Source organism: Hyla sarda, chromosome 6, assembly GCF_029499605.1.
Source record: "Hyla sarda isolate aHylSar1 chromosome 6, aHylSar1.hap1, whole genome shotgun sequence".
NCBI lineage: Eukaryota > Metazoa > Chordata > Amphibia > Anura > Hylidae > Hyla > Hyla sarda.
Genome location: NC_079194.1, coordinates 149315180 through 149337666, shown reverse-complemented (window position 1 = coordinate 149337666; position 22487 = coordinate 149315180). Strand labels below are relative to the sequence as shown.

General features: G+C 45.5%; 1 protein-coding gene and 1 long non-coding RNA gene across 3 annotated transcripts in view; one reads left to right on the top strand and one right to left on the bottom strand.

Moving 5' to 3' along the window:
• Positions 1–696: 696 nt before the first annotated feature.
• On the bottom strand, positions 697–18406 carry LOC130276324 (uncharacterized). Its single transcript, XR_008845083.1, has 3 exons — positions 18286–18406; positions 1074–1187; positions 697–761 (listed from the first exon to the last, which is right to left on the bottom strand). It is a non-coding gene; the product is annotated as an uncharacterized LOC130276324 (long non-coding RNA).
• Positions 18407–18862: 456 nt separating this feature from the next.
• Positions 18863–22487, top strand: part of GSE1 (Gse1 coiled-coil protein) — a 510276-nt gene continuing 506651 nt past the window's right edge. For both annotated transcript variants that reach the window (XM_056525517.1, XM_056525516.1), the window contains exon 1: positions 18863–20782. In XM_056525517.1, the coding sequence (XP_056381492.1) occupies positions 19001–20782 (1782 nt within the window). In that variant the 5' untranslated portion in view covers positions 18863–19000. The remainder of the gene's footprint in view (positions 20783–22487) is intronic.

Below are 22487 nucleotides of genomic sequence, written 5' to 3'. Positions count from 1 at the left end.
GATGCTCTTCTCTTTCCAAAGAAAATGCCTATGGGTAGTGCATATCAGTTTGGGCGGAGCAATTTGGTATGGGTGGGGTATATTGGCGTGGAAGTGGCATACCCTGTGAGGGAGGAGCTTAGGGGCCTCCTCAGTAGGTCTCGCAGGGGGGCCCCCAATTTTATTGTTACCCCACTGGTGCCAGGTGTTGGTGCGGTATAACTGTGAGTCAGTTGTTGCTGGACAATATCTCTGCAGGGGATGGTGGGAGACACACAGTTATGACACAAAACCATGGCACATGTTATCCTGATGGCATGTAACATAGATTTCTAAAGCTACTAGAGCAGCCACAGAAGTGCCGGATTGATTGAAAGGCCAGCATTTCTTAATAAATCCGGCGCTACTGACAGGGAAAGAATTTGACATAAGGCCAGTCTATGAAATAGTAGTAAATCCCCCCCCCCATAATATATACGTATATCAGAGGTTGCCTACACAAATAATATTGTAACAGTTATACACATGTAATAGGAGATCACTTGTCTAACATAAATTTACAGTATTTTTTACACCACTCTTCTAGCAATTTTATGGCTGTGTTTATTTTTTCGTCTAGCAATTTTCAATTTTTTTTTTAACTGTTTTCATTTCAACCCTCACTCAACAAATATAGTGAAACTGCCGAAACAAAAATAAAATAAATGGCTACTTGGATAGTTTAAAATAATTGTTTATTTATTTATGTATTTTTTACATAACTTACTCCAGCTAAGCCACACCTGTAAAAAAAATAAAAAGTTTAGTAAAGTGCAAATGCACCCATAAGTGGCAAAAAAATCAATACTACAATACTAGACAGGTTTAAATGTAACATAGGTATAGTATGTAAACATGTCAGGAGTAAACTAGTCTGATAATAAATGATTACACATATATAGTATGTACAATAGGTATAGTATACATATATCAAGACATCATCTTTCATTGTGTGTGGTGATGTAGGGTATTGTGTAGTCCCCCTCCAGTCCTGCAGATCTGCTGTGTAAAGCTTATTGTGCTGGCCTCAAGAAGGAAATATATTATTTACATACTTCTGTCATTACGGATTTGCCTTCAAGTATTTCAGGAGTCAGGATTCAGATGATTTAACCCATAGCAACTGCCGCTTTGACAGGATCATCAGTTACAGGGAGAGTCTGAAGAATCTGAAAATAAAGTAACAATATAACAACCCTCAGTCACACAGAGATCTATAAATATAGATTAAAATGTGAACTAACATGCCTTTAATCCTGCATAACAGGAACTTTGAGAGTCATGACTTCAATCATAACCTTATGTATTTATATAGGAACACAATGTAAATAACCAAAAAGCTTACAATCTAAAAAGACAGACAGACAGACATGGGGATACTGTATATACTATCAGTACAATGCTTTATACAATGACATGAGGTTACAACATGATTCACGATCCTGCATTTGTCTAAAAAGATGAGCAGCGACACAAAAGTAGCAAGTTCAGAGGGAAAGGCTGGGGATCACAGAGTCTGCAGGGAACAATCAGGTGGGAAGAAGTAGTAGTCTGGGTGGTCCAGTAGTGAATCATGGTATCCTCCTCCTCAATATATAATACACTGGAATCATACACCGTAAAACCAGATAATAAGCCCTGCTGAAGCAAACCACATCTGGTACTCCCTTTGGTCCTCTAACAGATACCCTTGCCGTTGGCAGTGACCTCTGCCGTGTTTAAAGGTTCTGGAGGGAAAATAGAAGTAATACAACAGAAACATTGATAATCATGTTCTCTTATCCATAGGGAACAGTATAATAGTTATTTTCCAGCAAAATTTTAAAGGAGAACTCCACCCCTAGACATCTTATCCCCTATAAAAAGGAAAGAAGACAAGATGTCTGACCGCAGGGGATCTGGCCGCTGGGATCCCACACAATCTCCAGGACGGCGACGCAACCTTCTGAACACGGAAGCTTGGGGCTTCCGTGATTGTGATGTCACGCCATCTAGTACATAGCCGTCACACCTCCTCCCATTGACATGAATGGAGGGGCAGAGAACCCCTTTAAGTATTTCAGTAAATCTATTGCTGTTCATATGGGGCAGTATTATACTACTTATAGTGGGCATAATTTGGGGAGCATTCACAATACAGTAAATATGACATGCTAACTTTGTTATATGGGTCAGTAGGATTCCAATGGTACCAAACTTTTATGATTTAGGTTTCACTTGAAAAATACATAATTTTCAGATTGAAACGCTGCATCACCTGTATGTGTATGGACCAATAAACCTCACGTTATTTGGACACCATTTGGAGTGCCGTCTTCCACTGCTCTCGTATACTTGGATTCAGCCTTGGTCAAGCCTCTGAGGACTGGCACCCATTGGCCTATAAGGCTTGTCTCATCACTGTGTGCTCCCACACCCCTTTGTTTTTTATTTTAATAAATATCTTAAAAAATGTAAATCTCATTGCTGTGTTCTGAAAACTATAACTTTTTTCATTTTTCTACCTACGGAGCTTTGTTAGGGTTTACACTTTGTACCATGAGCTTTTTTTTTTTAAATGGTATCACATTTGTGTAGTTCTGGCTTTTTAATCACTTTTGATAACATTTTCTCTGGTATGTGATAAAAAATCAGCAATTTTGACGTTCCGATTTTTTTTGCATTTGCACCTTTGACCATGTGGGATCAGGAATATATTAATTTAATTGATCAGAAAATTAAGCACAGGATGATACCAAATACATATTTTTTGTTGTTTATTTTTACAGTGAAAGGGAAAAGGGTAGTTATTAAATTTCTTTTATTGGGGGTGGGTAACATTTTCTTTTTAAATCCCACCCCCGGGCCTATTACAAGCCATCATTGGATGGCTTACATCGATCAATGTAATGCTAGTGCATTACATTGATCTATTTTATCTGTGCTCAATTTGTACAGCCTGCCATTGGCAAGATGCAGCTATCAAAGAGCAATGGAAGATTCAATGGGACACATAGGGCCCCAGGCTTCCACTGTAACCCATCAGCACCCTGCAATTGATGATGGGAACACTAAACACCAGGGATTATAGGCATTTAAAGACATACTCCGTCCCTAGACATCTTATCCCCTATCCAAAGGATAGGGGATAAGATGTCTGATCGTGGGGGTCCTGCCGCTGGGAACCCCCACGATTTCTCCTGCAGCACCCCGTCATCTGGTGCACGTATCGAGCTTTGCTCCGTGCCTGATGACTGGCGATGCAGGGGCCGGAGGATCATGACGTCACGCTCTGCCCTCTTAACCCCAGCCAATTTTCACTGTAGGACCCGGCCATTTTTTGCACATCTGACCACTGTCACTTTAAACATTGATAACTCTGGGATGGGATTTTTCATGACATATTCTACTTTATGTTAGTGGTAAAATTTTGTCGATACTTACTCATTTCTTGGTGAAAAATTCCAAAATTTGATGAAAATAGAAAATTTTGCATTTTTTTTACTTTGAAGCTCTCTGCTTATAAGGAAAATGAATATTCCAAATAAATTATACATTGATTCACAAATACAACATGTCTACTTTATGTCTGCATCATAAAGTTGACATGTTTTTACTTTTGGAAGACATCAGAGGGCTTCAAAGTATAGCAGCAATTTTCAAATTTTTCACAAAATTTTCAAAATCTAAATTTTTCAGGGACCAGTTCTGTTTTGAAGTGGATTTGAAGGGCCTTAATATTAGAAATACCCCACAAATGACCCCATTATAAAAACTGCACCCCTCACAGTATTCAAAATGACATTCAAAAGGTCTGTTAACCCTTTAGGTGTTTCACAGGAATAGCAGCTAATTGAAGGAGAAAATTCAAAATCTTCATTTTTTACACTTGCATGTTCTTGTAGACCCAGTTATTGAATTTTTACAAGGGGTAAAAGGAGAGAAATCTTCCTAAAATGTGTAACCCAATTTCTCTTGAGTAAGAAAATACCTCATATGTGTATGTCAGGTGTTCGGCGGGCGCAGTAGAGGGCTCAGAAGGGAAGGAGCGACAGTGGGATTTTGGAGAGTGAGTTTTTCTGAAATGGTTTTTGGGGGGCATGTCACATTTAGGAAGCCCCTATGGTGCCTGAACAGCAAAAAATAAAAACACATGGCATACTCTTTTGGAAACTACACCCCTCAAGGCACGTAACAAGGGGTCCAGTGAGCCTTAACACCCCACAGGTGTTTGACGACTTTGCGTTAAAGTTGGATGTGTAAATGATTTTATTATTTTTTTCACTAAAATGCTAGTTTTCCCTCAAATAATTTTTTTTTGCAAAGGATAATAGGACAAAATGCCCCCCATGACAGACTGTGCATGCTGGGAGATGTAGTTTTGCAACAGCTGGAGGCACACTGGTTGGAAACCTTCAGTTAGGTTCTGTTACCTAACTCAGTATTTTCCAACCAGTGTGCCTCCAGCTGTTGCAAAACTACAACTCCCAGCATGTACTGATCGCCGAAGGGCATGCTGGGAGATGTAGTTATGCAATAGCTGGAGGTACACAACTACAACTCCCAGCATGCCGAGACAGCTGTTTGGGCATGCTGGGATTTGTAGTTTTGCAACATCTGGAGGGCTACAGTTTTAGAGAACACTGCAAAGTGATCTCCAAACTGTGGCCCTCCAGCTGTTGCAAAACTACAAATCCCAACATGCCCAGACAGTAAACCGCTGTTTGGGCATGCTAGGAGTTGTAGTTTTGCAAGATCTGGAGGAATACAGTTTAGAGATCACTGTATAGTGGTCTATAACTGTAGCCCTCCAGCTGTTGAAAAACTACATATTCCAGCATGCCCAAACAGCTGTCTGGGCATGTTGGGAGTTGTAGTTTTGCAACATCTGGAGGGCTATAGTTAGAGACCACTGTATAATGGTCTCAAACTGTACCCTCCAGATGTTGCTAGGCAACTCACTGGCTTCCGTTGGATCCAGCTGCACGACATCGCCGCCCGCCGATCTCCGTCGCCTGATGCCTCCAACGCCCGCCCGGATCGGTAAGTGGATCTTCGGCGCCGGTCCCCATCGTTTCCCCATTCTGCCCTGCCTATTAAGGGTGGGCAGAACGGGGAAAACGGAAGTTAACCCCCCCGCCCCAGATCTGCTATTGGTGGTCGCGTCTAGACCACCAATAGCAGGGATAGGAGGGGTGGCACCCCTGCCACCTCACTCCTATACCTTCAGGGGGATCGTGGGTGTCTTAAACAACCGCGATCCCCCTTATATTCCGGGTCACCATAGACCCGTAATCGCGCAAATTGCAAGTGTGAATTCACTTGCGATTTGCCGCGATCGCCGACATGGGGGGGGGACCCCCCTGGGTGTTTGCACGGGATGCCTGCTGAATGATTTCAGCAGGCATCCCGGTCCGATCCCCGCCCGGCGGGGACTGGAATTCTCCATGACGTACGCGTACGTCATGGGTCCTTAAGTACCAGGGTGTCATGACGTACACGTACGTCGAGGGTCCTTAAGGGGTTAATGCAAGTCTATGGGAGGGGGTGTAAAATTACGAGGGGGCGGGGCCATGACATCACGATCCTCCGGCCCTTGCTTCGCCAGTCATCAGGTACAAAACAAAGCTCGCTCCATGCACCAGATGACAGGGGGTGCTGCAGGAGAGATCGCGGGGGTTCCCAGCGGGGGGACCCCCATGATCAGACATCTTATCCCATATCCTTTTAATAGGGGATAAGATGTCTAGGGGTGCAGTACCCCTTTAATGTAAAAATTTGCAATAGATCATGACATTTAACCATTTAAATGACAAACATCGGAGTGATCTTAAGTTATGACGCGGACACGACTTGCGGCCCGCGTCATGTTCTCCTCACCCGACCTATGACATACATGTATGTCTTGGGTTGGGTAGGGGTTAAACTTTTATCAGGGGAGGAGCTTATTCACATTTAGTAACATATTTTTCACTGATTTGTAGTCCCCATGGAGGCCTTTTATATGCAATGTTTTGATTGCAAACACTAAACAGTGATGTGCCATTGCACAGCATTGATCAGTGTTATTGGTGCTCTGCTTATACAGGGTGCCTGCATATTTGGAACTCCGATCAGATGGCACAAAAAAAAAAAAACGGTAAGGGCCATCTTCTCAGCTGATTGCGATTTCACCTCCGAGGTTTATCAGTTTTAGACGCTACTATCAACTAAAAGGACATTGGTTTCTGATGGCTTCGCTTCTGAGCGTACTTTATACAGTGACAGTGGGCAGAGGGCATACATTTACGTCCTTCATCTTTAAAGGAGATAACTCTCGGCTCTCCCCAGGAGTGGCACGTCACAACCCCATTACAAAGTGCCGGCCGACAAGCCCCCTCCGTGTAACTCTGTTGGAGAGCCGTTCAGCTATCTTCAGCTCTCCCATAGAGATACAGTCATGGCGTAAATGTTGGCACCCCTGAATTTTTTCAAGAAAATTAAGTATTTCTCACAGAAAAGGATTGCAGTAACACATGTTTTGCTATACACATTTATTCCCTTTGTTTTGTGTGTATTGAAGCTAAACCAAAAAAGGAAGGACAAAAAGCAAATTGGACATAATGTCACACCAAACTCCAAAAATGGGCTGGACAAAATTATTGGCACCCTTAACTTAATATTTGGCTGCACACCCTTTGAAAAAAATAACTGAAATCAGTTGCTTCCTATAACCATTAATAAGCTTCTTACACCTCTCAGCCGGAATGTTGGACCACTCCTCCTTTGCAAACTACTCCAGGTCTCTCTTATTGGAAGGGCACCTTTTTCCCAACAGCAATTAAGATCTCTCCACAGGTGTTCAATGGGATTTAGATCTGGACCCATTGCTGGCCACTTCAGAACTCTCCAGCGCTTTGTTGCCATCTATTTCTGGGTTCTTTTTGACATAGGTTTGGGGTTATTGTCCTGCTGGAAGACCCAAGATCTCGGACGCAAACCCAGCTTTCTGACACTGGGGTGTACAGTGCGACCCAAAATCCGCTGGTAATCCTCAGATTTCATGATGCCTTGCACACATTCAAGGCACCCAGTGCCAGAGGCAGCAAAACAACCCCAAGACATCCTTGAACCTCCACCATATTTCACTGTAGGTACTGTGTTCTTTTCTTTGTAGGCCTCATTCTGTTTTCGGTGTGCTTTACCAAAAAGCTCTATCTTGCTCTCATCTGTCCACAAGATGTTTTCCCAGAAGGATTTTGGCTCACTCAAGTTCATTTTGGCAAAATGTAGTCTTGCTTTTCTTATGTCTCTGTGTCAGCAGTGGGGTCCTCCTGGGTCTCCTGCCATAGCATTTCATTTAACCCCTTAAGGACACAGGGCGTACAGGTGCGCCCTGACATCCTGGTAGTTATGGACACAGGATGTAGCTGTACACCCGGGGACCGGACCGGGATGAAATCATTCAGCAGGCACCCCGTGCAAACCCCTGAGGGGGTCCTGACCCCCCCCCTCCCATGTCGACGATCAATTAAGATCGGTGATATGCGGCGATTGCTGGCTGATCGGGTCTGTGGTGACCCGATCGCCAGAAAATAGGGATGATCGGAGCTCCAACCATCCTGAAGGATAGGAGCGAGGGGGCGGCGGGGTTCCCCCCCCCATGTAAATGTACAGGGTACATTCACACGGGCAGGGGTTTACAGTGAGTTTCTTGCTGCAACTTTTAGATGCAGCAAATTTTCCACTGCAGCTCAAACTCCCAGCAGGAAACTTGCTGTAAACCCTCGCCCGTGTGAATGTACCATAAAAACACTACACTAACAGAAAATAAAAAAGTAAAACACTACATATACACCCCCCCCCCCCCCCTCCAGACACTATTTCCAAACTGGAGCCGCCAGCTTTTGCAAAACAACTCCCAGTATTGCCGGACAGCCGCTGACTGTCCAGGCATACTGGGAGGTTTGCAACAGCTTGAGGCACCCTGGTTGGGAAACACTGCCGTAGGCTATTTTTGGTATAGGAGGCAAGTCTAATTCTTGCATCCGAGTCCGTCCTATGCAAATCCTTTATTTAGGCCTCAAATGCACATGGCACTCTCTCACTTCAGAGCCCTGTCATATTTCAAGGCAACAGTTTAGGGCCACATATGGGGTATTTCTGTACTAGGGAGAGATTGCCTAACACATTTTGGGGGCTTTTCCTCCTTTTATCCCTTATGAAAAGGTAAAGTTGGGGGTCAACTCTAGCATGTTATTGCAAAAATGTTTTACTTTTTTACACTAACATGCTGGTGTTGCCCCATACTTTTCATTTTCACAAGAGGTAAAAGGAAAAAAAGACCCCCCAAATTTGTAACACAATTACTTCTGAGTCCGGAAATACCCCATATGTGGACGTAAAATGTGACCCCATTTTGGAAACTACACCCCTCACGGAATGTAACAAGGGTGCAGCAGTGAGCATTTACATCCCACTGGTGTCTGACAGATTTTTTGAACAGTCGTCTGTAAAAATAAAAAATTTAATTTTTCATTTGCACAGTCCACTGTTCCAAAGATCTGTCAAAAGCCAGTGGGGTATAAATGCTCACTGCACCCCTTATTACATTCTGTGCGGGGTGTAGTTTCCGAAATAAGGTCACATCTGGGGGGGGGCACTGATCTGGTACCACGGGGGGCTTTGTAAACGCTAGTGATGAGCGGCCTTGGCCAAATTCTCGATATTTTGCAAATATATAGACAAATATTCGTCCTATATTCGCGAATTCGGTATATTCGCATATGTCAATATTTGCATGTTGGTGTATTTGAGGAAGAAAACAGTGAGGGGTGGGCAACTTTACTATTGGTTGCTAGGGATGTCGTTGATAACCTCTGACAATTGTATTTGCATCATTCTAATTGGCCCACAAGTAAAAAGAAGGAACATGCAAATATGCGAATATTCACATATGCAAATATGTGAATATTCACATATGTGGAAAAACAAATATTTTCAATTTAGAATATATATAGCTAAATATATTCGCGAATTCGCGATATTCATGATAAAAATTCTAAATGCGAATATTCGCGCCCAACACTAGTAAACGCACATGGCCCCCGATTTCCATTCCAACCAAATTCTTTCCCCAAAAGCCCAATGGCGCTACTTCTCTTCTGAGCATTGTAGTTTGCCCGCAGAGCACTTTACATCCACATATGGGGTATTTATATACTCAGAAGAAACTGGGTTAAAATTTTGGGAGGCTTTCTCTCCTATTACCCCTTGTGAAAATGAAAAATTTGGGGTAACAGCAGCATTTTGGTGAAAAAACATTTTCACGTCCAACTTTAGCGTAAATTTGTCAAGGGGTGTTCAGGCTCACTGTACCCCTTGTTACATTCATTGAGTTGTGTTTTTTTCCCAAATAGTGTGCCATGTGGGTCTTATTTTGCTGTTCTGGCACCATGGGGCTTCCTAAATGCGACATGCCCCCCAAAAACCATTTCAGCAAAATTTGCTTTTTCAAAAGCCAAATGTGGCCCCTTCTCTTCTGAGCATTGTAGTGCGCCAGCAGTGCACTTGACGTCCACACATGGGGTATTTCCATACTCAGAAGAGATGGGGTTACAAATTTTGGGGGGCATTTTCTCCTATTACCCCTTGGTAAAATGTAAAATTTGGGGGGAAACCAGCATTTTAGTGAAAAAAAATGCTTTTACACATCCAGCTTTAACAAAAAGTCGTTAAACACCTGTGGGGTGTTAAGGCTCACTGTATCCCTTGTTACGTTCCAAAATAGTATGCCATGTGGGCTCTGGAACCATAGAGACTTACATATCTGACATGCCCCCCAAAAACCATTTCAGAAAAACTCACTCTCCAAAATCCCATTGTCACTCCTTCCCTTCTGAGCACTCTACTACACCCACCGAACACTTTACATACACATGAGATATTTCCTTACTCAAGAGAAATTGGGTTACAAATTTTTTTTTTTTTTTGGGGGGGGGGGGGGATTTCTCTCCTTTTACCCATTGTAAAAATTCAAAAACTGTGTCTACAAGAACATGCGAGTGTAAAAAATTATTTTGAATTTTCTCCTTCACTTTGCTGCTATTCCTGTGAAACGCCTAAGGACTAACACACTTACTGAGTATCATATTGAATACTTTGTGGGGTGCAGTTTTTATAATGGGGTCATTTGTGTGGTATCTCTAATATGAAGGCCCTTCAAATTCACTTCAAAACAGAACTTTTGTGAAAAATTGGAAAATTGCTGCGGAAGTTTGAAGCCCTCTAATGTCTTTCTAAAGTAAAATCATGTCAACTTTATGATGCAAACATAAAGTACACATATTGTATATGTGAATCAATATATAATTTATTTGGTAAGTCTATTTTCCTTACCGAGAGCTTCAAAGTTAGAAAAATGCTAAAGTTTAGAATTTTTCATGAAATTTTGGCATTTTTTTTACCAAAAAATTATGCAAGTATTTTACCACTATGTTTTAAAGTAGAAAATGTCACGAAAAAACTATTTCAGAAACAAATTCATAAGTAAAAGCATCCCAGAGTTATTAATGCTTATAGTGACAGTGGTCAGTTGTGCAAAAAGCGCTCTGGTCCTTAGGGTGAAAATGGGCTTGGTCCTTAAAGTGTTAAATGTCGACGGATAGTTTGTGCTGAAGCTGATGCTACCTGAGCCTGCAGGACAGTCTGAATATCTTTGGGACTTGTTTGGGGCTGCTTATCCACCATCTGGACTATCCTGTGTTGACACCTTTCATCAATTTTTCTCTTCTGTCCACGCCCAGGGAGATTAGCTACAGCAAGCATATCAAACTCAAAGGCTAACATGGGCCAAAAAAACAAGGTTTAAGTTGATGTGGGCCGCATCCAAAAAAGGACGTAGTAACGCTGGCCCTTGAATTCTGGGAGTGTGACGTGAGCGAACGTCAATACGAGGCCCCCACATTAGGTTGGCAGTATAGTTCCCCCACATTAGGTTGGCAGTATAGTTCCCCCACATTAGGTTGGCAGTATAGTTCCCCCACAGACATACAGCCTCCAGCCATATACAGTGTATGGCTGGAGGCTGTATGCCTGTGTACTGCCCCACTTCAGTGCTCTGGCCACCACTCCTCCGATCCGGCCATAGTAGTAGGTCCTGGGACCGGAGGAGCGGTGGTCTGAGCACCAAAGCTGACGTGCCGCTGGTTACTTACCATGCTGGCCAGCGCGCGTCTTCCACCTTCCACCTTGTAGTAGGACTGGACAATTGAATGCAGACCACGCTTACTTGACAGATGAGAAGGACTGACTTGATTTGAGCTGTGACTTTAGCTTGCTTGACTTGATGGTGGCTGCAGGACTGGACTTTGAGGTCTCCAACACTCTGGACTCACACACTAGGCACGACTGCACTGGACCTTAGCAGAAAGCAAGAGCTCAAAGAGAGAGAATCTAGCTCCACCCAGGGCTTATATGGGGGAGACTAGCAGGGAGCCCATAGGTCACTCTTGAGATCACCTGGTCACTGGTACCTCCTGGGTAACAATCACATGACATATCACATGGTATAACTCTTAAAGAAACATTACATTTTATAACACTTTACAATGGGGAAACAAGTGCAGGACACTGAAGGAGGCTGCCTGAAAGGACAGCAGGAGCACGGGGTAACACCTCCCGTACTGGGCTACCACAATGCCATGCCTACTCTTCCCCCCTACCTCGTCCCTCATTGATTGACATGCAGAGCTCAGCTTAGTTCTGAGGAAAACTGATATTAGTGCATGTGCAGTGAGATCACTGTGCTGCAATTGGTTTACCTGTGGGATTTCCAGGCAGTCAATGAGGGACGAGGAAGAGTTGGGGAGTGAGGAGATGTGCCAAGCTGCCACACTTCAGTAGCTTGGCACTTCTTTGACTCTTGAATAGGGAAGAAAAAGACGATTTCATAGATTTTGGACGTACCGACATCTACATCAATGGTACCATTAGTTTTACAGCACTTACGGCATCCTGACACTGACAATGTATGCAGCTGTAGTCCACATATAGAGCTGGAATTACTCGCAAAAAATGGGGCTACTCAGACGGTAAACTGACCCCTGGACGAAGGTCGGTTGACCGAAACCCCTACCCCTTAATTCTCTGGTTGAACTTGATGGACATATGTCTTTTTTCGACCATACTAACTATGAAACAAGTGTAAGGGTGGTGGCATCCTGGGACTTGCAGTACTTATCAGTATCTTGGTCAATATTTACTATGTTTATTGTGGGTATGGCTTATTGTCACTTTCTAGTATAAAACTTATATGCCATTGCACTATGCACTTTCCCAGTGAGTAATTGGTTTATGGATATTTTTTTCTCTCCTTTCACCAGCACTTTATGCATCATAGCTATTTTTACCCTTTTGAGTAACCAGCACTTATTGCCATAATATAGTAGTTTCATAATTGTCATCTCTTTCCTCTAACATCTTCTGTATACTACATATCCAAGGTTTGCTGCTTCTTTCTTTCTGATTCTCTCCTTTTTAATCGTGTGTTTTTATCAAATGTCACTTTGTTGTAATAAAGGATATATTTTTTTTAACCAAATGTTGAGTAGCTCCATTTTTTGCATGCAATTCTGGATAGTTTGGAGTCTATTATTAGGCGCAGATACATTTTTGGGGTGCCTTATTACAGTGAGACTGATATCGTATTCTCTTGGTAATTAGCATACGCAGGAATTTCTATTCCCCATGTGTGTATTTTTTGTTTGCATGTTTGATATATCCACATATATGGGGAGATTTATCAAAACCTGTGCAAAGGAAAAGTTGCCCAGTTGCCCATAGAAACCAATCAGCTTGCTTCTTTTATTTTTAACAAGACCTCTGCAAGATGAAAGAAGCGATCTGATTGGTTGCTTTGGGCAACTGACAACTTTTTCTTTGCACAGATTTTGATAATTCTCCCCCATAGAGCTGACAAACTGCCTTTTAAAGGGTATCTGACAGCTCTATTTGTTGTCAAGAGCAAAGACTGGCATGTGAGGGCAAGTAGTTTGGCACCTCCTTGACACTTGGCTAAAAAATAAAAAAGATTTTAATAGTTTGGTAACCACCATCCACTTCAGAAAAGGTACAGTTTACTTTTATACCCTAACAGCTGCCCAACAGTGTCTGCCCAACAGCTCTTAGCAGCAAATGAAGCAAAAAGATTCCTTTGATGTCTATGGACACCTTTGCATTGATTATTTTTCATTTTTTTTCTCGGATACAAAATAAGGCAACTTTCTACATAGTCTTCATTAAAAATGTCTTATTATTAAGCTTCTACTCAGAGAACGAGAACTTAAAGCGTACCCGTCAGATCCAACAAAAAACTTTTTAAAATATATCACTCAGTGCCTAATCCCGACCATATACATCTAATTTTTATGTGTCTAGCACCTTTATTTTTTTATTACACTTTTAATTTAGCTCATTAGTCTGAATTCCTCTCAAATGGAGGGGGTGTGGTCTCACTGTGCAGGTCTCCGCCTCCTCCCTCAGTATGCTGTCTGCTCACATCTCCCCTAGCATTAGCAAAACTACAACTCCCAGCTTGTCCTCACTGACAGTAGCGGGACACAAGCTGACAGTGGGAGGATTTTTCCTCCAGCTCTGAGCCCTGCGCTCACAGCTGTCAATCAAGGAAGTGTGTCCATGACATAGGTGATGATGCATGGACACAGCAGTATGTGTCCAAGCAGGCAGGGGGGGCAGTTGTTTGACTGGCTTTTTCAGTATGAAATACTTAAAATTTCCTAATGAAAGCAATTGCAAAACCTATTGGTTTTGCATACTTTACAACATCTCAAAAGTTTTTGTATCTGACAGTGCCCATTTAACTCCTTAACGACGAAGGACGTCCGCCGCGTCTAAAGCGAAAGTGAAACTATCCCGGCTGCTCAGTCGGGCTGTTCGGGACCGCCACGGTGAAATTGCCAACAGCTTACAAGACACCGGGAGGGACCTTAACTGCCTCCTCGGTGTCCGATCGGCGAATGACTGCTCCGTGCCTGAGATTCAGGCAAGAGCAGTCAAGCACCGATAACACTGATCACAGGCGTGTTAATACATGCCAGTGATCTGTGTAAGAGATCAGTGTATGTAATGTTATAGGCCCCTATGGGAGCTATAACATTGCTAAAAAAGTGTTAATAAAGATCATTTAACCCCTTCCCTAATAAAAGTTTGAATCAACCCACTTTTCCCATTAAAAAAATAAAACATTGTAAATAAAAATAAACATATGTGGTATTGCCGCGTGCGTAAATGTCCGAACTATAAAAAGATATGGTTAATTAAACTGCACGGTCAATGGCGTACACGATAAAAATTCCAAAGTTCAAAAAAAGCATATTTTTTGTCACTTTTTATACCATTAAAAAATGAATAAAAAGTGATCAAAAAGTCACATCAAAATAAAATTGGTACCAATAAAAACTTCAGATCACGGCGCAAAAAATGAGCCCTCATTCCGCCCTGTATGTGGAAAAATAAAAAAGTTATAGGGGTCAGAAGAGGACATTTTTAAACATATACATTTTCCTGCATGTACCGTATTTATCGGGGTATACCACGCACCGGCCTATAACACGCACCCTTATTTTACCAAGGATATTTGGGTAAAAAAAGTTTTTTACCCAAATATCCATGGTAAAATGAGGGTGCGTGTGTGCGCGTGTATACCCCGATACACCCCCAGGAAAGGCAGGGGGAGAGAGGCCGTCGCTGCCCGCTTCTCTCCCCCTGCCTTTCCTGGGGTCTAGAGCCCTGCTGCCGGCCCTTCTATCCCCCTGGCTATCGGCGCCGCTGCCCCTTCTGTCCCCCTGACTATCGGTGCCAGCGCCCCATTGCCGGCGCCGATAGCCAGGGGGAGAGAAGCGGCGCCGACAGCCAGGGGGAGAGAAGGGGCAGCGGCACCCATTGCCGGCGCCACTGCCTCATTGCCTCCCCCCATCCCTGGTGGCATAATTACCTGGGTCGGGTCCACGCTGCTGCAGGCCTCCGGCCCGCGTCCCCTGCCTCGTTGCTATGCACGGCGCTGCGCACTGACGTCATGCGCCGCGCCGTGCAGCGCATAGCAACAACGCCGGAGGCCTGCAGCAGCGCGGACCCGACCCAGATAATTATGCCACCGGGGATGTGGGGAGGCAACGGGGCAGCGGCGCCGGCAATGGGTGCCGCTGCCCCTTCTCTCCCCCTGGCTGTCGGCGCTGCTTCTCTCCCCCTGGCTATCGGCGCCGGCAATGGGGCGCAGGTACCGATAGTCAGGGGGACAGAACGGGCAGCGGCACCGATAGCCAGGGGGAGAGAAGGGCCGGCAGCAGCGCTCTAGACCCCAGGAAAGGCAGGGGGAGAGAAGCGGGCAGCGACGGCCTCTCTCCCCCTGCCTTTCCTGGGGGTGTATCGGCGTATAACACGCACATAGACTTTAGGCTAAAAATTTTAGCCTAAAAAGTGCGTGTTATACGCCGATAAATACGGTAGTTATGATTTTTTCCAGAAGTATGACAAAATCAAACCTATATAAGTAGGAGTGAAGGTAAGATGAAGACCAGCTCACCCCGCCTCGGACAGCAGAGCACGGATCCAAGTGCTGGACGGCACCAGCTAATCAGAGGAACAAAGAGAGATGGATCCAGCTTGTGCAGATAAAATAATTTTAATCCATAAGACAAGGAGGATACAAGTAACGCGTTTCAAGCGCTGAATGCGCTCTTAGTCATGACTAAGAGCGCATTCAGCGCTTGAAACGCGTTACTTGTATCCTCGTCTTATGGATTAAAATTATTTTATCTGCACAAGCTGGATCCATCTCTCTTTGTTCCTATATAAGTAGGGTATTATTTTAACTGTATGGACCTACCTACAGAATGATAAGGTGTCATTTTTACCGAAATATGCACTGCGTAGAAACTGAAGCCCACAAAAGTTACAAAATGGCGTTTTTTCTTCGATTTTTTTCGCACAATGATTTTTTTTTCTGTTTCGCCATGGATTTTTGGGTAAAATGACTAATGTCACTGCAAAGTAGAATTAGTGACGCAAAAAATATGCCATAATATGGATTTTTAGGTGGAAAATTGAAAGGGTTATGATTTTTAAAAGGTAAGAAGGAAAAAACGAAAATGCAAAAACTGAAAAACCCTGCGTCCTTAAGGGGGTTAAAAGAGATCTCCAGTATTGAAAAACGTATCCACTATCCTAACGATAGGGGATACGTTTCAGATCGCAGGAGGTCTGACCGCTGGGTTCCCCGTGATCTCCAGTATGCGGCCCCGGTAGTCTGCAGGAAGGGGGCGTGTCGATGAAGTGGCAGCTAACAAGCCCCCTCAATACAACTCTATGGTAGAGCCAGAGCACTGCCTTCGGGAATCTCTGGCTCTGCCATAGCTCTGTATTGAGGGCTGCCGCTTGGTGCAGTGGTCGACCCCCGCCGGGGCGCGGTACGGGAGATCGGACCCCCTGCGATCTGAAACTTATCCCTTATCCTTAGGATAGGTGATAAGTTTTTCAATACTGGACTCCTCCTATAAATCTGTCAGTAGGTAGGAGGAGAGAGTTACACATCAGGTCAGATAGTGGACAGAGGAGAGTGAAATGAAGCATAGCTGAGACAGTCTGAAGAAAGAGAAGGGAGGGCAGATACCAAGAAGCCAGCAAGGAGAAAGCATATAGGTTCAAGAGTCAAGTGTAAAGAGAAAACAGAGCTCAGGGTGCTTTCACATCGCTTTTTTTCCCCTCTATATAAACTGTTTATGTAACAGTATGTTTAATTTTGCTGTTTGCAAGAACATTAACTATGCTAATGTGTACACCAAATAAGATGAATAGATTAAGGTCCGTTAAAATAAAAATATTATAATGTAAGTCAAAGGGAGACAGATGGCATACAGCAGCATCCATTTTTAACATTCATTTATATAGGTAGTATACATTAGATCAGTGTTTTTCAACCACTGTGCCGTGGCACACTAGTGTGCCGTGACATAGTGTAAGGTGTGCCGTGGGAAAAACACCCGCCGGGTGTTTTTGCCGCGGGACATCTCTGTGTCCCGAAAGTTGCTTTCGGGACACAGGGATGCCTCTATTAAGTCCCGTTTACTTAATTTACTTTAAAAACGCAGGGTCCGCCGGGAGGTAGCGCACGCAGGGACATCACTGACGGCACAGCTCCTCCGGTCCCGGGACCTACTGCTATAGCCGGACCGGAGAAGCGGTGCTCGGAACACCGAAGTGGGGCAGTACACAGGCATACAGCCTTCAGTAATACACTGTATATGGCTGGAGGCTGTATGTCTGTGGGGGAACTATACTGCACCTAATGTGGGGGGACTATACTGCACCTAATGTGGGGGGGCTATACTGCACCTAATGTGGGGGGACTATACTGCAACTAATGTGGAGAACTATACTGGACCTAATGTGGGGAACTATACTGGACCTAATGTGGGGGACTATACTGGACCTAATGTGGGGGGACTATACTGCACCTAATGTGGAGAACTATACTGCACCTAATGTGGGGGGACTATACTGCACCTAATGTGGGGGACTATACTGCACCTAATGTGGAGAACTATACTGCACCTAATGTGGAGAACTATACTGCACCTAATGTGGGGAACTATACTGCACCTAATGTGGGGAACTATACTGGACCTAATGTGGGGGGACTATACTGGACCTAATGTGGGGGGACTATACTGGACCTAATGTGGGGGGACTATACTGGACCTAATGTGGGGGGACTATACTGGACCTAAAGTGGGGGGACTATACTGGACCTAAAGTGGGGGAACTAAAACCTAATGTGGGGGAACTATACTGCCAACCTAATGTGGGGGAAAATAAGATATATGCAAGATAAGATATATGCAGTGTGCATAGGAATTTGTTTATTACTTTATTTGTATTTGTATATTACTTTATATATAGTCAATATAGGCCAGTGTTTCCCAACCAGTGTGCCTCCAGCTGTTGCAAAACTACAATTCCCAGCATGCCCGGACAGCCTAAGGCTGTCCGGGCACGCTGGGAGTTGTAGTTTTGCAACAGCTGGAGGCACACTGGTTGGGAAATACTGATATAGGCACAGAGTAAAACATTTTTTACATTTTCTAATGGTGGTGTGCCTCGTGATTTTTTCATGAATAAAGTGTGTCTTTGCACAAAAAAGGTTGAAAAACACTGCATTAGATGAAAACAAAAACATTTTACATGGTAAACTGTGGAGACTGTAAAAGAGACATTAAGCAGCATTTTACATACCTGGAGAGAAAGTGTTCTTATTTGTAGCATATACAGTCTAAGTATAAAGCATTTTGAGAATTGCTCTAATGTCAGAGATCAGGGAAGACGATGAACAGGGATAGATCGGTGCCACCCACAGCCCTCAGGGGCATTGTACACGGGGTGATAGATGTAGCAGAGCTCTTACTGTCTTGTGGGACACATGATTGTGATAACGTTACATAAGACTGCACACGAGGCTGAAGTTGGTCTCTTATTCGGCAGCTTCTTATTCGGCAGCTTCTTATTCACTGACCTCAGCCTCGTAGACTGCTCCTACTCTGTAATGTGTACTTTAGTGTTACATAGGACTGCAGGCTATGTGTTATTTGTACTCACACTTCTCCCCATACTCATCCAATGCCGCCTCAAAGCATTTAGCTCCATCTGTGCACAGACTTGTCACCCACACTAGCTATGGCACAGAAGCTGGCAGTGCCCGGCAGAGTAGGGGTTACATCTAGCGGACTATAGTTGCGGCCGCTGCCGTCGCCCCCTCCCTGCGCCCGGCCATGTGCTCTGCCAGGGGGCGGGTCCGGGGGGCTGATCTTCTGTCCGGGCTCACAACTCCGGGAGCAGCGACCGTCAGGAGCCCCAGTGGGGGCGGGTCCTCAGTGCACAACACCCGGACAAACTTTACTCGAACTCCGCGGAGATGCCCCGGGCTCAGTAGCCAGGGCGGCACGGCGGGCACATGACAGACGCCCCAAGGTCCCGCAAGCAGCGGCTAATGGCAGCGGTAGAGGAGGAGGAGGCGGCGGCGGCGCCTGGAGCGGGTGAGGGGGTCCTGTACTGCTTCATCTGCGGGGGAGGGGTGCCCCGGGGGCGGGAGGTCCGGCTGCCAGTCCGGTGCCCGGCCCGGGAGGGTTGCGCCTTCTTTCCCTTCTTGCAGCAGCAGGAGCCTGCGCCCGGGGCGGAGCCGCTGAGTCCGGGGGGCAGCGCCCGGGTTTGCGCCGTGTGTCAGCGCTTTCTTGGGGCGCAGTGGGACGCATTCGAGCGCAGCCGGACCCCGCTGGAGAAGCGCATGTACTGGCTGAAGAGGCCCTACCAGTGCGGGGGGGACGGGGCCCGGGCGCACCCCAGAGACTGGAACCCTAACTACGACTCCGAGCTCTCCGACCTGTCCGACAACCCGCTAAGTGACCCGGAGGAGAGTTCCGAGCCGCCCAGGAGACAGTGGGCACCGCCGCCAAGGGCACCTGGACTCAGCGCCCCCTGCCGGGCATCCCCGAGTGACAGAGTGGTGAAGGGGGCAGAGATTGAGGGTGAGCGACGCCCGGAAAACGGACTCCCGGTCACCTGCTACATCTGCGGAGCCCCCGGCGCAGGCAACGTGCTGCACGTCCAGAAGCAAGAGCATTCACCTCAGGCGCCATTCTTCCCCTTTCTGTGGCTGCACACCCCACCGCCTGGCGCTAACCCTCTCACCCCGGGGGGCAGTGCCAGGGCCTGTGACAGCTGCTTCTCCTCCCTCATGCAGCAGTGGCACAGCTTTGATATGGCCAATGTGCCAGTCTTGCAACGCCTCTATGTGGTGCCCCTACATGCCAGTCCTGGGGCAGAAAAAGGTATCTCCTCTCGACTCAATGACTCTCAACCCAAAGGACCTGGGGTCTGCTACTTGTGTGGAGAAGACTGTGCCAACCAAGGAAAACCTGTGCGCTCCAGAATCACCAATGGCAATGCCAAGTCTACCATGCACTTTCCCTTTATTACTCAACTCCCATGCCCACCTGGGTCCAAAGGGCTGTCCCACCAAGGAGAGGTGCAAAGCTGCCGAAAGTGTTATGGGGTGCTGGAAGACATCTGGGCCATTTATAGGGCATCTCAGAATGAAGAGCTCATCTGTTCAGTCCAAAGTTTCCTTAGTAGATACCATCAGGTGTTCAGCTCTGCGGATGCCAGCCCCCCTGGATCCACCCCCAACAGGAGGGCAGGTGTTCTTAGTGCCCACTCAGCACCCACCTCTGTCTGCTATGTGTGTGGGGAAGAACTGGGTCCAGGCTGTGAATACCAACTTAGCATCAACCCACCCAACAGGTATGCTGACAAGGAGCCCTTCTTCCCCTTCCTCACTGTTTACCCTCCTGCCCCCAGGGCCCGGCCTGCCGACTCCACTGGCCTGGTGTCCACCTGTGGCCTCTGCTATCATGACCTCCTAGGCCAATGGTTCCAGCACGAGATGAAGACCCAACATCCAAGCAGCCCTTGGTCACGACAGTACCAGGTGGAGACCTTTGTGTGTTTCTTCTGCAGACAGGAGAAGCGGCGCTTGTTAGGATTAAGGAACATCCAGTTAGCCCGATTGCCAGTCTTCCTGCTGGCACGACGAGTGCCACACAGCCTGTTTGTGGATGATGGAAAACAGTTACTTATTGGAGCTTGTACAGAATGTAAACCCTTGGCGATGGTAAATGTCAACATGGCAGCACACAGCGGACCATTAGCGACCTCTTCACCGGCAACTGGCCAAACTGTAAGTATCCCTTACCTGTATGGTTATGTAATGCCAGGATGCTGATGAGGAAAACAAGGATCCAGCTGTTCAGTCTGTTTTAGGGTCTATGCAATATATTAAGGAGCTGTCAAGGTAGCACCACATGTTTCACAGGCATCACCCCTGGTACTGCCACTTCTCTAGTAGTAAAAAAGAGGGTAAGGGGCATCGAGACTGGTGCTGAAGAAAAGTGGAGCAGTTGCCCATGGCAATCAGATTTGTCACTACCTAAAAATGATGGTTGTTGGTAGCTATGGCTGTCTGTGCCACTTTTTCTTTACACCAGTTTTAATACGTCTTACTTTCTTAAATACATGTCTTACAGGCTGAAAACCTGTTTTGACCCAATACGTTTCACAGCTGAAGGTTTGCTACAAAGAATTGTTGAGACTGAAACCAATTTTGAAGTTATCCCATTTGCTGCACAAATCTCTCTTCTGTCCTGATAGTTTGTAAAGGCCTCATATACACATACCATATATACTCGAGTATAAGCCGAGTTTTTCATAACGATTTTTCGTGCTGAAAACGCCCCCCTCAGCTTATACTCGAGTGAACTTTCCGCCTATCAATCCCTTCTCAGTGGTCTTCAACCTGCGGACCTCCAGATGTTGCAAAACTACAACTCACAGCATGCCCGGACAGCCGCCGGCTGTCCAGGCATGCTGGGAGTTGTAGTTTTGAAACATCTGGAGGTTCGCAGGTTGAAGACCACTGCGGCCTTCATCATCCAATATTTAAATTTATTTAAAACAGGCAGAGATCATTAACATGGTTGTCAGAAAACAAAGTCTGCAGATGTTATGCAATGTGTTGCTGTCACCCAGAAGATTGTCAGGCTGTTGTCATGTCTAGGAAGTCTTGCTTGTGTTTGCATTTCAGCTGCTGGTTCTGGATGATGGTTTCTTGTAGCTTACAATGAAGTAAGTGGGGGAAGCCTGTGTAAGAACATCCCAGTGATAGGGCCGGCTGGGGCATAGATCAGGCTGTCTGGTGCCATTCTGTCCTGAAGCAATGCACTGTGTCAATTATTTAACAATTGTCTCAATCACCTTTACACAGCATCAGACATGGCAGGGCTAGGACCCAGGAGTACAGCTTCACATAGAAGACAGAATTGGGGACAGTAACATAGAACCTTATACATTGTACAGATATGTACTACAACATCTTTGGTGGAAAGTCATATGACTAATGTGAAACTTTCTTCACTCCCATCTTGACATTCCTGAAATCATAAAACTCAAGCCTAGGCGGTTTAGCTCAGAACAAAATGTCAAGACTGGGTACAACTGTAACAAACTTCCAGCTGTGAGAAATACAAGGCTTTAGGATGACAAATCTGAAAGGAAATCTGTCATCAGTGTCACCTGCTCTAACCTGTCGGTACAGAAAGGTGGTGCACGAGACACAGATGACATTGATACTTACCTGGTCACATTCTGTGCTGTGGATCTCCCACCTTATCTTCTCTTCCCCCCGACTTGGAGCATGGGCAGAGCTTAGTGATGACCCAGCTAGAAAACATCAGCCGTGATGTCACTAAGCTCCGCCCATGCTCCAAGTCGGCCCGGCACAGAAGATACGGCGGAAGATTGCGCCATCAAAATCAATGGGCTCCGCTGCTCCCATTTACCATATATGTCGCCATCCTGGTTTTTGTCAGGGAGCACTAACAGGGGCA